Here is a 14,953-nt window from a genome sequence, read left to right as displayed (position 1 = left end):
CTCCTTTGGCATGAAATGCTCTTCAGGGTGCTAATGTGACTCCCATCCCCTTAGGTGTCTCCTCATTGTTGTCCTAATAAGGCTTTTCCTGACCTTTTCTGTGTGAAAAAGGACTTTTTCTCGCTTTTCTCTCTCCCTTCAATAGACTGTAAGATTTATGGGGAGAAGGATATAGTCTGTTTTGTTCCTATCTCCTCATCCTTTGAACAGCATTTGGCACATAGCAGGTGCTCAGAAAGTACATCTTGAATTAATAACTAAGTGGAAAACATACATACACACACACACACACACACACACACACACACACACAAAGATATTTCGTTTTGGAATTCTGTAGCTAAGCATTATGAATGCCATTGCCATTTCCCCATGTCTTTTAATTAATTGACTTTTATGTTTGTGTGGTAGCAGTGTAGGACTTAAGGAAATTGTAATAATTAGTTACAGTGGGCAATAGAATATAATGATTAAGAATCTGGGTTCTAGAGTTGAGCTGCCTGGTTTAAATCCTAGCCTGACTTCTAAGTTAGCTTTAGGACATCAGGGAACTTGCTAAACTCTTTGAATCTTCCTCACTTGAAAAAAAGTAGAATAATATTACCTATCTCATATAGTTGTTCTGAGAATTAAATAAGCCAGCACGGTCAGTCTTCCTTTGGTATCCACGGGGCATTGATTCCAGGGCCCTCTGTTGGTACCAGAATCTGCAGATGCTCATGTCCCATAGTCGGCCCTCTGTAGCCACAGTTCCTGATTCAGACAAACATGGATACTGCAGGACCTACTGTGTTCATTGAAAAAGAATCCACGTATAAGTGGGCACATGCAGTTCAAACCTGTGTTGTTCAAGGATCAGCTGTACTTAGAATATACTTAGAACATTGCCTAGTATTATATAAATGTTTGCTAATAAGATAAAATTAAGCCTATTACAGATGTTTGCAAATGTCTTCCATGTCTTGTTATTATCCATCATCTCCTCAACCTATTTAAAATATATAAAATATATAATATTAAAGTTGGGTAAGTTATTCCTTATATATTTTTGTCTCCTAGAGCTGCATATCATCCAGAGTTCCCAACAGTTCTGACAGCATTAGAAATAGATAATGCAGTTGTTGCAAATAGCCTGATTGACATGAGAAGCATAGAGACAGTGCTGCTAATCAAAGTAAGTCCAGATGCTTCCTGTGTTTTATATTATTTTTAAATTTCCTAAACTTAAATTGGTTATATCAGTTCAATTCAGTTCAGTCGCTCAGTCATATCTGACTCTCTGTGACCCCATGAACGTCAGCACACCAGGCCTCCCTGTCCATCACCAACTCCCAGAGTCCACCCAAACCCATGTCCATTGAGTCGGTGATGCCATCCAACCATGTCATCCTCTGTCATCCCCTTCTCCTTGTGCCCTCAATCTTTCCCAGGGTCAGGGTCTTTTCAAATGAGTCAGCTCTTCGCATCAGCTGGCCAAAGTATTGGAGTTTCACTTTCAACATCAGTCCTTCCAATGAACACCCAGGACTGATCTCCTTTAGGATGGACTGGTTGGATCTCCTTGCAGTCCAAGGGACTCTCAAGAATCTTCTCCAACACCACAGTTCAAATTCTTTAGTGCTCAGCTTTCTTCATAGTCCAACTCTCACATCCATACATGACCACTGGAAAAACCATAGCCTTGACCAGACGGACCTTGATGACTAAGTAATGTCTCTGCTTTTTAATATGCTGTCTAGGTTGGTCATAACACTCCTTCCAAGGAATAAGCGTCTTTTAATTTCATGGCTGCAATAAACCTAATCCACCTTACTTCCTCTAGGAAGTAAAATATTAAAGATTCCAGGTTTTCCCTACATAATTCAGTGTACTAATCTTTTCTTGGAATTTGCTCTTTGCTCATCTTTCTAGGGTGTAAAAGACATTTAGAAAAAAGTAAGATTTCATTTTTCTATGAAAAATAAGATTTCTAAGGTAAATATGTGAAAAGGTACTTAAGATTTTTTATTTTAATGGATAGCAGTATTAGAATTTAAAAATAAAATATGTCAGTTTGTCATAGAACATCGTTTCCTATGTTTTTAAGACTTAGTTTAATTCTTTGAATCTTGAAAGCTATTTTTTAAATTCTATTTATCTTCATGGAATTATTTCATTTGAATGTTTAAACAAAAATACTTGAATCTTAAACTAGTGATAGGTAACATTTTGAAATTATATATAGTGGAAATGCTGTGGCATATTTTAAAAATGTATTTTCCCTCTTTTTTTCTTAGAATAATTCTGTGGCTCGTGCAGTGATGCAATCCCAAAAACCACCCAGGAATTGTAGAGAAGCTTTTACTGCTGATGGTGATCAAGTTTTTGCAGGGCGTTATTATTCATCTGAATATACAAGACCTAAGTTTCTAAGCAGAGATGTGGATTCTGAAATAAGGTTGGCATGCAATGTAGCTTTATTGTATTATTCCCACCCTTTCTTTTTGATTTATTCATTTTTGGCTGTGCTGGGTCTTCTTTGCTACACATAAGCTTTCTGTAGTTGTGGCAAGAGAGAGCTACTTTCTAGCGGAGGGTGTGTGGGCTTCTCATTGCAGTGGCTTCTCTTGTTGCAGAGCACGGCTCTAGGGCGCATGGGCTTCAGTAGCTGTGGTCCACGGGCCTAGTTGCTCCACAGAAGGCGGGATCTTCCCAGATCAGGGATCAAACCCATGTCTCCAGCATTGGCAGGTGGACTCAACCATTGAGCCATCAGGGAAGCCTCTGAACTTTGTTGTTTTTTTATTTCTTTAAACTGTTTCTCACATTAATGAACTTTATTGATTGAAAATACAATGTCATGTGCTCGCTTCGGCAGCACATATACTAAAATTGAAAATACAATGTTATTATGATACTTTGACCTGAACAAGTATAGTAGTTGTCTGATATTTCGACGTTTAAAAAAAATTCACTGGTGTTTTTTAAATACAGAAAAGTATAAAGTAAAGCAAAAGTATAATATAAAATATTATATAAAAATATAAAGAAAAATAAATATAAATTAATAATAAATATATATATATAAATATAAAAATATAAAGAAAAACAAAAGTAACTCATAATCTGATTTCCCGACAGTCCCTATTGACATTTTAAAAATAATTAAAAGTAACATATGCACATGGTGAGAAAAATTCAAACAGTCCAGAAATGTATGCATTGAAAAGTGAAGCTCTTTGCCCCCATATCTCTTTCAAAAGTAAGGTAACAGTTTCTTACATATGTTTCCAGAACGGTTTGTATACTTGTACTTTCTTAAATTTATTTCCAGAGCGGTTTGAAATTGAGATATAATTCAAGGGTACAATTGGGAGATTTTTGTGCAGCCGTAACTTTTGTCTCATTCCCAAGCATTTTTGTCACACCAGAAGGAAGACTCCTGCCGTGAGCAGTTGTTCCCACGTTCCTCCCCACCCTCAGCCTCTGGCAACCACTACTCTTTTTGGATTTGTCTTTATGGATTAGTTTACTCTGGATACTTCATATAAATGCAGTCATATAAAATGCATCCATTTGTGTCCAGCTTCTTCCACTTAGCATAATGTTTCAAAGTTCATCCATTTGTGCTGTGTATAAGTACGCATGTGGTTTCTATGTCTTGCTTTTTGTCTCTCAATATTATATCTTGGGCAGGGCTTCCCTGGTGGCTCAGTGGTAAAGAATCTGCCTGCAGTGCAGGAGACAGGGGTTCAATCCCTAGGTTGGGAAGATCCCCTGGAGTCAGAAATGGCAACCCACTCCAGTATTCTTTCCTGGGAAATCCCATTGACAGAGGAGCCTGGCGCGCTATAGTCCATGGGGTCGCAAAAGAGTCAGACGTGACTTAGTGACTAAACAACAACAATTATATCTTGGAGATTGTTCCGTATCAGCACGTGTAAAGCTGCCCTGTGATATATGCTTGACCAGTTCCTGTTGATGGACAGAGACACTGTCTGCAGTTTTCTCTTACTATAGCAGCCCTGCAGTGAGAACGCACATGTGTGTCTTGGCATACTTTTGAAAGTATGTGCATAGCTCAAATTCTAAATAGTGAAAATGCTGAGTCAAAGGATATGTGGATTTTAAAATAATTTAATAGTCATTGTCATTGTTTTATTAACATACAATTTATGGCCCAGTTTTAAATACTTAATAGCATTAAATACTATTATTTTTAGTACTTAATAATGTTAAGTGAGCCTTAACATTTGTTAAAAGAAATAATTTAATATTTAGAATTTCTTTGATTTGCATAAATTGATCACTTAATAGCAGTTGCCAAATGACTACAGAATGATTGATTTCCCTAATGCCCTCTCATACTGTGACTATATGAAGAGTGCTTCTCTGTGCCCGCATCAACTCAGCACTGGCAGATTCCCATTGATGAAAGATTGCCCTGAAAGAGATTTTGTGTCTGGCCCTGTTTTTACCAGAAATATACAAGTACTCTCCTCTTTTCTCTCATTTTCTCATTTGTTTATCATTCATTCAACATTTACTGATTGTTTTTTTAATTTTGAAAGTTCTACAAGGTTGCATGGCTATAATAATAGTACATCAGATTTTAAATGCCCTGTTATTTTATATACGAGTATAAAAGAAAAATATTGCTAGTTGAACCATGGAATGGAAGATGATTTTAGAATTCAGAGATGTTAAACTGTGGGAAAAGATGCTCTTAGTTAAATCTGGCATACACTCTTTATCAGAGAAAAGCTCTTCCTAACTGCACAGGTGATTCTCTTCCACCAGGCACACGGTTTTGGACAACAGGTACTTGGGTCAGTGAGGCAGGAAAAAAGATCACTTCTGAAGGCAGGTTCCTCTGCTGGTGTGGAGACCCTTCTGGCTTTAGTATCTGCTGACCTTATCCTCTACCTCTTTTCGTTGTGCTCGTCTCTTCCCCTTTCTCTCCCCACACATTCATTGTGTTTATTTACCACCACAAATGTGGGAATCTGTTTCTCACTTCGTGTATTTCTTTCCATCTTCTCCTCCAGTTGCTGCAGCTAGTGAAAACTTCAGAGGACACGCATCAGTTGTCTCTTGTCCCAGACTTGCTCTTATGTTCTCACAGTGCTGTGGGCATGCGGTGCAGTGTCCCGTTCACATTTCAGTGTTATCGTTTATGTCCTGACGTTTGGGCTTGTTGTTTAACTTCTTCATGCCTTAATTCTTTTTATACCTCTGCTATCACTGTGCACAGTGTCTGTCACAGGTGGATCATAAGTACTTCTTAATGAAATAAGTAAAATTTAATTCCAGTTTAAAAGATGTTTTTTGAAATCTCCATGTTTCCATGTTGTGAATTACTTGTTAGGAATAGAAAACTCGTTTAACTGCATGAGGTTTAGCAAAACTCTGTTACAAGTAAGGCTTTCTTTGTAAAGATCTAAATATTTGTAATATTCAGAAGTAGATTTAAAGTATTTTTTTACCCACTCTTTTATATTAAGTGACTTGGAGAATGAAGTTGAAAATAAGAAAGCCCAGATATTAAGTCTTCAGCAACATCTCTCTACCCTTGAAAAGGATATTAAAGGCAATGAAGAACTTCTCAGAAGGTACCAACTGCATTATAAAGAGTTAAAGGTAAGAAAACATCATTTTGTTTTCTCAGCTTAATCATTTGCAAGTTATTTTTAAGGTCTTAACCATGGATTTAGTTAGGTGAGTAGTTCTCAGATTTTTTGGCCTCAAGCCCCTTTATAATCTTAAAAGAGCCCTCATCTGTGTACGTATTATCAGTATTCCTATTATTAAAAATTAAAGCAAAATTTAAGAATATTTAATAACTAATTTAAAAATAATAAATATGTATTAACATAAATAACATTTTTATGACAAATAGCTAGTTTCCAAAGCCAGAGAGATTTAGTAAAAAGATTGACATTTTTGATATTTTTCTAAATCTCTGATATTTGGCATAATAAAATTCACCTAAACTATCATATCAGCTTCTATAATCAGTCTGTTGTAGTATTGCACATTATAGTTATAAACCTCCTGTACACTTACAAGAAATCGATAGTGAAAGAGATCTAAAAAAAATAATGACTTAATGTTTTTATGAAAATAGTTTTTACCTAATGGACCCTCTGAATGAGTCTCTTAGACTCCCAGGAGATACTGGGATTGGATTTTAAGAACAATTGGAATAATCTTTCTAGCACTTTAGACTGGATGTTTAAAGAAAACAGTGTCTCTGTGGACTCAACACTGTCATACTGTCTTCATTTTAAATGCTAAAATGGAATACTTCTATCTGCTTTGTATGAGAGTTGATTAGCAATAATGGTGATCGATACAGACTTTATATATAATTTTCTTTGGTTCTTTTAAAACGAATGTGTCTTTAACTGTGGAATCCTTCTGTAATATAAACCAAAGTAGAATTTTGTTGATTAATACATCCTTTCCAGGGTTTTTGTTTCAATTTTTCTTTTATTTTTATGTTACTAAAATCTAAATACCTTTTTTTTTCAAAAGATGAAAATAAGGAAAAGTATTTCTGAAATTCGGGAACTTGAGAATATAGAAGAACACCAGTCTGTAGATATTGCAACCTTGGTAAGATTCTTTTCCTCAACTTAAATATAATGTAAAAGACAAAACTATTACTTAGGTTAAGAGAATCTAGTCTCAGATTTTTAAAAATAACCTTTTTGAGGCTACTTTTTATAATTGCTAACTCCATTTACAAATAAGTTAGAAACTTCCTGGTGTATGGCCATTTAAGTTCCTTAATATTTTGTGCATATAACTTCCATGTATTGTAATTGGTTTTGTCTTCTACATGTAATAAAACTTTGTCAGAGCTTGTTTATCTGAACAGTAACTGTTCGAACTACCTAGCATAGTATTTTTCATAATTAATCAGTACCAGTATTAGTGATATCATTTAGTCAGTTGCAGTTGGTCTCTTTGAACTGTTTTCCTTTTTCCAAGTTTAATGGTTTTTATTTACCACATATTAGTTCTCTTAGGCATCTTTTTATGACATTCAGCTTAATTCCCCAAGTTATGATAAGCAGTGAATTAAATATATAGCAGAGTCTTGTTAAAATGAATCAGTATTTACCTGATTCATTCAGAGTAAATCAGTATTTACTCTGTACCAGGCATCGTGTTAAATGCTGAGGGACACAACAGTAAACAAAATAGATCAAGTCACTGCACTGATGGAGCTTTACTACAATAAGAATTTGTCTCCAGTTTGTATTAGTAATTTGGTTTTCCCCTTAATGTTTTTCTGCTTTCATTCCTATTGTTGATAGACTCAATTTCTTAAAGGTGTATGTATTATTTATTTTTGTTCAGTCAGCATCTGATACATTGCCTGGCACAAGGTATATATTTATATATACTATATTTTGAAAGAAAAAGTAAGTAATAGAGTAAAAGTTATCCCCTTTGATTATGACCTCAAGCACAATAAAATAGTTTGTCTTCTAAATGTAATCCTTTTCTAATTTTTAACCTATATTCTCCTACTTTCTAATTTACCAGTAAGAGTATGAAAATATCATAATGTTCTTTGTATTTGTCTTTAATCTGGTTTTCTTGTAGCCTATAGTTTCTCCTTTTCCAGAATTGTATTGTTTTCCTCTTGGATAACTTAAGTATTTGAATTAATTCTGTATGCTCTGTAAATGTTGCCAGGAAGATGAAGCTCAAGAAAATAAAATCAAGATGAAAATGGTTGAGAAAAATATGGAACAACAAAAAGAAAATATGGAACATCTTAAAAGCCTGAAAATAGAAGCAGAAAACAAATATGATGCAATTAAACAGAAAATTAATCAGCTCTCAGAGCTAGCAGATCCACTTAAGGTATATATTGCTATTCTAATGTGTGTGTGTATATATATATATATATATATCTGCAGTATACCTGCTAGAAGGTCTTTCCTGGTAACTCGCTGGTAAAGAATCTGCCAGCAATGCAGGAAACCCCAGTTCAATTCCTGGGTTGAGAAGATCCACTGGAGAAGGGAGAGGCTACCCACTCCAGTATTCTTGGGCTTCCCTGGTGGCTCAGCTGGTAAAGAATCTGCTGGCAATGTGGGAGACCTGGGTTCAATCCCTAGATTGGGAAAATCCCCTGGAGAAGGGAAAGGCTACCCACTCCAGTAATCTGGCCTGGAGAATTCCATTGATTGTATAGTCTGTGGAGTTGCAGCGGGTGGGAAAGAGTCAGACACAAATGAGCGACTTTCACTTTCACACCTGCTAGATAATATTCTAACAGAATTTATGACTAAATGTAAATAAAGCTGTATAAAACTGGGATGTACAGCAACTTTTCATCATTTGATCAATCAGAAGGAAATGGCAACCCACTCCAGTATTCTTGCCTGGAGAATCCCATGGACAGAGGAGCCTGGTAGGCTACAGTCCACCAGGTCGCAAAGAGTCAGACATGGCTGAGCGACTTCACTTTGATTTTCACACCTTTACAGAAAATAAATTGCCAAATTATTCTCCCTCCCCAAGAAGGTTATATTTTGTGGGATATTTTCATCTTTTAGAATCAGAGACAGGGATATTTATCTGTCTATTCTGTCTCTGTGCTTATCTGTTCTCTTGTCCTGCCTCTTGTCAATAACTCTAGGGTTCAGTCCAGTTCAGTTGCTCAGTTGTGTCCGACTCTTTGTGACCCCACAGACTGCTGCATACCAGGCTTCCCTGTCCATCACCAACTCCCAGAGCTTACTCAAACTCATGTCCATCGAGTCAGTGATGCCATCCAACCATCTCATCCTCTGTTGTCCCCTTCTCCTCCTGCCTTCAGTCTTTCTCAGAATCTGGGTCTTTTCCAATGAATGAGTTCTTCGCATCAGGTGGCCAAAGTATTGGAAAATATCAGCTTCAGCATCAGTCCTTCCAATGAATATTCAGGACTGATTTCCTTTAGGGTGGACTGGTTGGATCTCCTTGCTGTCCAAGAGACTCAAGTCTTCTCCAACACCACAGTTCAAAAGCATCAGTTCTTCGGCACTCATCTTTTTTTATAGTCCAACTCTCACATCCATACATGACTACTGGAAAAGCCATAGCTTTGACTAGATGGACCTTTGTTGGTAAAGTAATGTCTCTGCTTTTTAATATGCTATCTAGGTTGGTCATAACTTTTCTTCCAAGGAGTAAGCGTCTTTTAATTTCATGGCTGCAGTCACCATCTGCAGTGATTTTGGAGCCCCCAAAAATAAAATCTGTCACTGTTTCCATTGTTTCCCCATCTATTTTCCATGACGTGATGGGACTGGATGCCATGATCTTAGTTTTCTAAATGTTGGGTTTTAAGCCAACTTTTCCCTTTCCTCTTTCACTTTCATCAAGAGGCTCTTTAGTTTCTTTACTTTCTGCCATAAGATTGGTATCATCTGCATACCTGAGGTTATTGCTGTTTCTCCCGGCAGTCTTGATTCCAGCTTGTGCTTCATCCAGCCCAGCATTTCTCATGATGTACTCTGCATATAAGTTAAATAAGCAGGGTGTCAATATACAGCCTTGACATACTCCTTTCCCGATTTGGAACCAGTCTGTTATTCCATGTCCAGTTCTAACTGTTGTTTCTTGACCTGCATACAGATTTCTCAGGAGGCAGGTCAGATGGTCTGGTATTCCCATCTCTTTAAGAATTTTCCACAGTTTGTTGTGATCCACACAGTCAAAGGCTTTGGCATAGTCAATAAAGCAGAAATAGATGTTTTTGTGGAACTCTCTTGCTTTTTCGATAATCCAGTGGATGTTGGCAATTTGATCATTGCCAAGGAGTTTAATCTTTGAACTCTAGGATTAGTTCATGTAAAAGTCAGCTTGAAAAAAAGTGCTATCCACTTCCTACTTACTAACATATCTGCATTATGTTCCAGCCAGAATTCAGTTGGCTTTTTTTGTTTGAAGACACATGCTTTTTGAAACCAAATTAGGGAAATAAAGTTTATTATCAGCAGCTTATTATCATTCTAATTGAACAGCTCAATTATTCTCAAAACTTTAGATTTTATTTATAAGACACAAAAGAATCAGTAGTATGTCTTAAGAGGGAAGAGGTATGTTGATGATATAACCTCTTTTTTGCAGGAAAATTATCTTCTTTGACTCAAAATATGTTTAAATATTTTAAAAGTTTAAAAGAACTTGCACGCATATGTGCTTTACTGTAAGTGTCTCCACTGACAGTTTTAGAAAGTGTAATTTATTAAAGAGAGTTAGAGGAGAAGCTGAATAGAAACAACTTTTCCCTGTTTGTGGTGACCTCTATATTGTTGCTTTCCATAGAGCTGTGATTTCTGGCTGCCTTGGTAATGCATGTTGGTTTTGTTTTTTTCTATTTGAGCTAAGAATTTTAAAAAATCTTAATGTGTGGAAGGAAAACATATTAAGGATACTATTGAAAAAGACAAATAGCAAGTAGTTACTACAGGAAATTAGAATTAAAAAGACAAAAAATCCAAGATAAATAAAGAATACAAAATTAATTTTTAAAAGAAAATAGAATAAGAGAAAATAAAATAAGTATGAAAATTGTCAAGAATGGGAGAGACTGATTTCAAAACTCAGGGATTAGAGAAGTGAAGTTAAAACAAAGATGATTTCAAAGAAAATTTTAAATGGTGAAGGACTGAGCAGGACAACTTAAAATCGAAATGATAATTTATGCTAAAATAATATAGAAAAAGAAATAATTAGCACCTGAATTATCCCATGGACTGTAGCCTGCCAGGCTCCTCTATCCATAGAATTTTCCAGGCAAGATTACTGGAGTGGGTTGCCATTTCCTCCTCCAGGGGATCATCCCCACCCAGGGATCAAACCCACGTCTCCTACACTGGCAGGCAGATTCTTTAGCACTGCACCACCTGGGAAGCCCTGAATTATCCCAGATAACTTAAGCTGTGTTCTGTTCTTTTAGGGACCTGTAAGCTAAAGCAACTCCTAGAATTGGAAGTCCACAGATAAGTTCAGTAGCAGAATATACATGCAGAAAGCAGTAAGAATTCTTGATCTTAGCTCTTTGCCTTGGTTGCCAATAAGTGAACCCTTCAGTAACCTGCACACAGTAGTCAAGAGTCCAGTAGTCAAGAGGGTTTTTCTTTACAGTGTCACATCCCACTAGCCATCAATAACAGGACCAAGAAGAGTTGACTAACAAAGGAATTTAATTCCTCATAAGCTGTCATAATGTATTAGCAGCTTCTAGATAATCTGTTTTCTGTTAGGACATTTGTTCATTTTGTGTCAGAGGAGTGGCAAGAGGGTGGAAGATGCTGTTCAAATATGTAGTCATTGAAATCCTGGCATAGGGAATATTTTTCTCACTTTGAACAGTTTATTTTGATTTATACTGCAAGCTTAATGCTTTAGTTACATATTAAATTTTTTGTATAGGGAGCATGATCTACATTAAGAATCATGGTCTGCATTATTAGAGTAGGTGGGCTTCTCAGTTTCTGATAGAGATAATGAGTATTTATTTCTATTGAGACTGACTATGCTTTTGAAAATTCCAAGATCTAATGATTGATAGCTTTCTAAAACCTCATAATTGATGTAATTATAGGAAGCAAGTGGTTATAATACATACTATAGTAATTTATCCAATGTCAGCTAACTAAAATTTGTTATTTAGACATCAAGGAGAATAAAATTTTTCAATGATTCTGTCCCTTCTAGCATCTCAGCCTATTTTTCTTTTTTTTCAAAGGCTGAACTTTCTTAAAGGTTAGAAGCTCTACAGACGTAGGGCTACATCAGAATTTAGTTCTAGATCTAACCCATCCTAGCCCTCACCCCAAAACAAGGTGAGTGTCACTTAAGTGAATTTAATATCTTTAGGTCTCTGTTTCACCATCACCAAAATGAAATGAAAGGAAATACTCTCTTGGTTCCTTTTTAAAGTTGTTAAATTTGTTGGTACCTAGGATATAATTTTATTAAATATTTGAAGACAAATCAAAAGCCCCAGTAAGAGAAAGAACCTTAAGTTCTTTTCATTCTGTTTTATAAGTCAAGTTTTTCCCTTTCTAAAGTTGCTCAGAAAAAATTAACCAGCACAGATCCATCCTGATATAACTGACCGCTTTGGCTCCGTAAAGCTGATTTGATCCCCTGAAGCAAACATGGACATATTTTGAAAGTTTCTACCAAAAATGATTAGAAAATTTAGTGTTGGCAACAACTCTGTTTCGTAAGCCATTCCAATTCCCAACTGCAATATCTTCTACTATGAAAATTATACCCGTTTTCTTTTATTTTCTTCAAAGGAAAGGAGCAGCTTATCTCTATCCTCCATGTAATTTTTTATTTTTAATAGACCAGTGTTATAAAAACTGTATATTATTGTCTACCTTGGGTGGTAGTTATTTTTAGCAGTGTGAATGAATACCTTGCAGAAAATTGCATTCTTAGGTCAGGAAGTAGCCTATATCTACTTTTCTATATGAGGTGTAAATAACTTGGAATTTTTAGATACATCACGTGTTCTTTTTCTTTTCAGGATATCTGTAAATCTTCTGTCTTCCTTGATGCTGTTGTTTTGGTTTGTGTTTATTTCTTTTTCTGTCTGATTCCTGAAGGTAAACATCATCATCATAGTGTATATGTCCAGTGTTAGTGGTTCAGTTGTGTACGACTCTTTGTGACCCCATGGAGTGTAGCCCACCAGGCTCATCTGTCCATGGAATTCTCTAGGCAAGAATACTAGACTAGGCTCAAAAAATAGACAAACTCGGCAAAATTTAATTTGGTGATTCTTAAATCAAGAGCCGTTTTAAAAACCGAGGTGTAGGGATTCTCAGCCTACTAAAATAAAATCTCCAGAGGTGGAGTTTGAAAATCTATGTTTTTTTAAAACATCAAAATTGATGATAAAGAAGGCAGTCTGTATATCAGTATTTAGGAAAGCTGCCATAATTTATGGCTTTGCACATATATCATCTCTAAATGCTAATAAAATCTTTTCACCTGCCTCTACCTCCTTTAAAGAAATTTGTATGTTGTATATACTCTAATGGAAGACAGATTCCCATAACAATGGAAAATTCCAATAACAGAAGAAAATGTGTTTTGGGCATCATTCATGTATAAAATTATCAGGCAAAATAATCAAACTGTGTCCTTGACATTCAGTCTATTAACTTAATTATACATGAACATCACAGAATCACATATATGTTTAACATTTAGAAATACTGCTTTGTTTCCATTTACATTTCATGAATTAATTTTTTTAACCTTTCTCATGTGTCTTCAGCATTGGCATCTTTATTGTGGTTAGAGCTATATTTTGAGTAATAAGAATAGTTGAGTGAAGCATTTTTCCAACACTCACAGAAGGATATGAACTCTTAACACTGGCCTCTTCAAGCAGCATAATCCTGTCCACTTGATTACTTGTCAGTTTATACCTAGGCTGATAATTTTTTAAAACAATCTTTTCCTTATAGATTATTTTGGTCTTATTTAAACAGGATGAATTAAACCTTGCGGATTCTGAAGTGGATAACCAAAAACGAGGGAAACGGCATTATGAAGACAAGCAGAAAGAACACTTGGATACTTTAAATAAAAAGAAACGAGAACTAGATATGAAAGAAAAAGAGCTAGAGGTTATCCATGATTTTTTAAAACATTTTGTTTACAACTTTGGTCATGATTATTAAAATGCGTTTTCCTTAATGTCATATTTCCAAACAGAGACAAGTTGTCTGATGGATATCTGTTTTCTTTGGAGTAATAGCTGTTTCAGTGAATCAACAGAGGGAAAGACTTAGGGACTCTCAAAGTGTGGCGACTTCATAGACCAACACGAAGAGTACTTTAGGCAGGACTGCCACAGCCCCTTACCGTGCCTCCAAGTGATTTGGGAAGTGGCACTCCCTGCTCTGAAATAGTTCCTTAAATGCCCAACCTGGCAAGTGCATAGCAGGTTTATTTCAGAAAAAGACTCCGCTGCCTCTGAGTTAACTTGGGAGTGAGTTGGGCTACAGTCCAGCTCCTCCTTACTAATAACCCTGGTTGACGGTGGAGAGCGGAAGCCCTATTTTTAGAGGAAAGTAAGTTGAAGGCAACCATAGTTTAACCTAAAAGAGATGGATTCCAGCTTTGTTTTTACATGTCCTAGGAAAATGGTTTCAACTCTGAAACCTATTGCCTTATTTGTTTAAGACATAATATACGAATGTCATGAATGGAAGTACTATGTGTGCAAGTGCTTTGGGTTTTTAATATTTTACAAACAGAAGGGTCTTTATGTTTTCAGTACTATTTGATATTTAGAATCCACCCTAAAACTCACAGAAAGCTATGTCTGACCTCAGCATCTGGGGTGCCAAACCTTCATAACTTCTAATTGAAATTTGTTTTTCTAGGAGGTTATGGAGCTCCTCTAAATCGTTAAAGTTGTGTACACTAATGCAATTTTCTTTTGAAAATTTATGATGACTCTGAACTGTATTCTTAGTATAAAGCTTAGAAAAATAACATTGATATTAAGTGTAATTAAAATACATTTCTTAAATGTAAGTTCAGAATTCTACTTGGCATATTTTGGTACAAATAGTACAGTGAATTGTTGTATCAGAGACGTTTTAAAGTTAAACGTCTGTTATTTTAGGAGAAAATGTCACAAGCAAGACAAATCTGTCCAGAGCGGATAGAAGTAAAAAAATCTGCCTCAATTCTAGACAAAGAAATTAATAGATTAAGACAGAAGATACAGGCAGAACATGCTAGTTATGGAGATCGAGAGGAAATAATGAAGTAAGTGCTTGCTTTTCTACTTTATGACATTATCCATATATGTTAGTAAAACAAAAGAAGTTATATAAAATCTTAAGTTTGGGTAAAGTGTTTCTATGGCATATGGTTACAGCTTAACTAGCCTTTCATACATGTAATATTAACAATAAATAAATTT

The 14,953-nt window shown here is 35.6% G+C and overlaps 1 protein-coding gene across 1 annotated transcript in view; it reads left to right on the top strand.

Annotated features, from left to right (window-relative positions):
* The window catches only part of SMC6 (structural maintenance of chromosomes 6), a 68,524-nt gene that overhangs the window by 41,223 nt on the left and 12,348 nt on the right, over window positions 1–14,953 (top strand). Inside the window, exons 16-22 of the mRNA XM_043917152.1 lie at window positions 1,060–1,174; window positions 2,277–2,437; window positions 5,484–5,619; window positions 6,517–6,597; window positions 7,690–7,860; window positions 13,506–13,643; window positions 14,651–14,796. Of these exons, the coding sequence (XP_043773087.1) occupies window positions 1,060–1,174; window positions 2,277–2,437; window positions 5,484–5,619; window positions 6,517–6,597; window positions 7,690–7,860; window positions 13,506–13,643; window positions 14,651–14,796 (948 nt within the window). The remainder of the gene's footprint in view (window positions 1–1,059; window positions 1,175–2,276; window positions 2,438–5,483; window positions 5,620–6,516; window positions 6,598–7,689; window positions 7,861–13,505; window positions 13,644–14,650; window positions 14,797–14,953) is intronic.

The sequence above is a fragment of the Cervus elaphus genome, chromosome 11 (genome assembly GCF_910594005.1).
Source record: "Cervus elaphus chromosome 11, mCerEla1.1, whole genome shotgun sequence".
NCBI classification, from domain to species: Eukaryota; Metazoa; Chordata; class Mammalia; order Artiodactyla; family Cervidae; genus Cervus; species Cervus elaphus.
The sequence above is the reverse complement of the archived record's forward strand: the minus strand, read 5'-3'. Positions and strand labels throughout refer to the sequence as shown.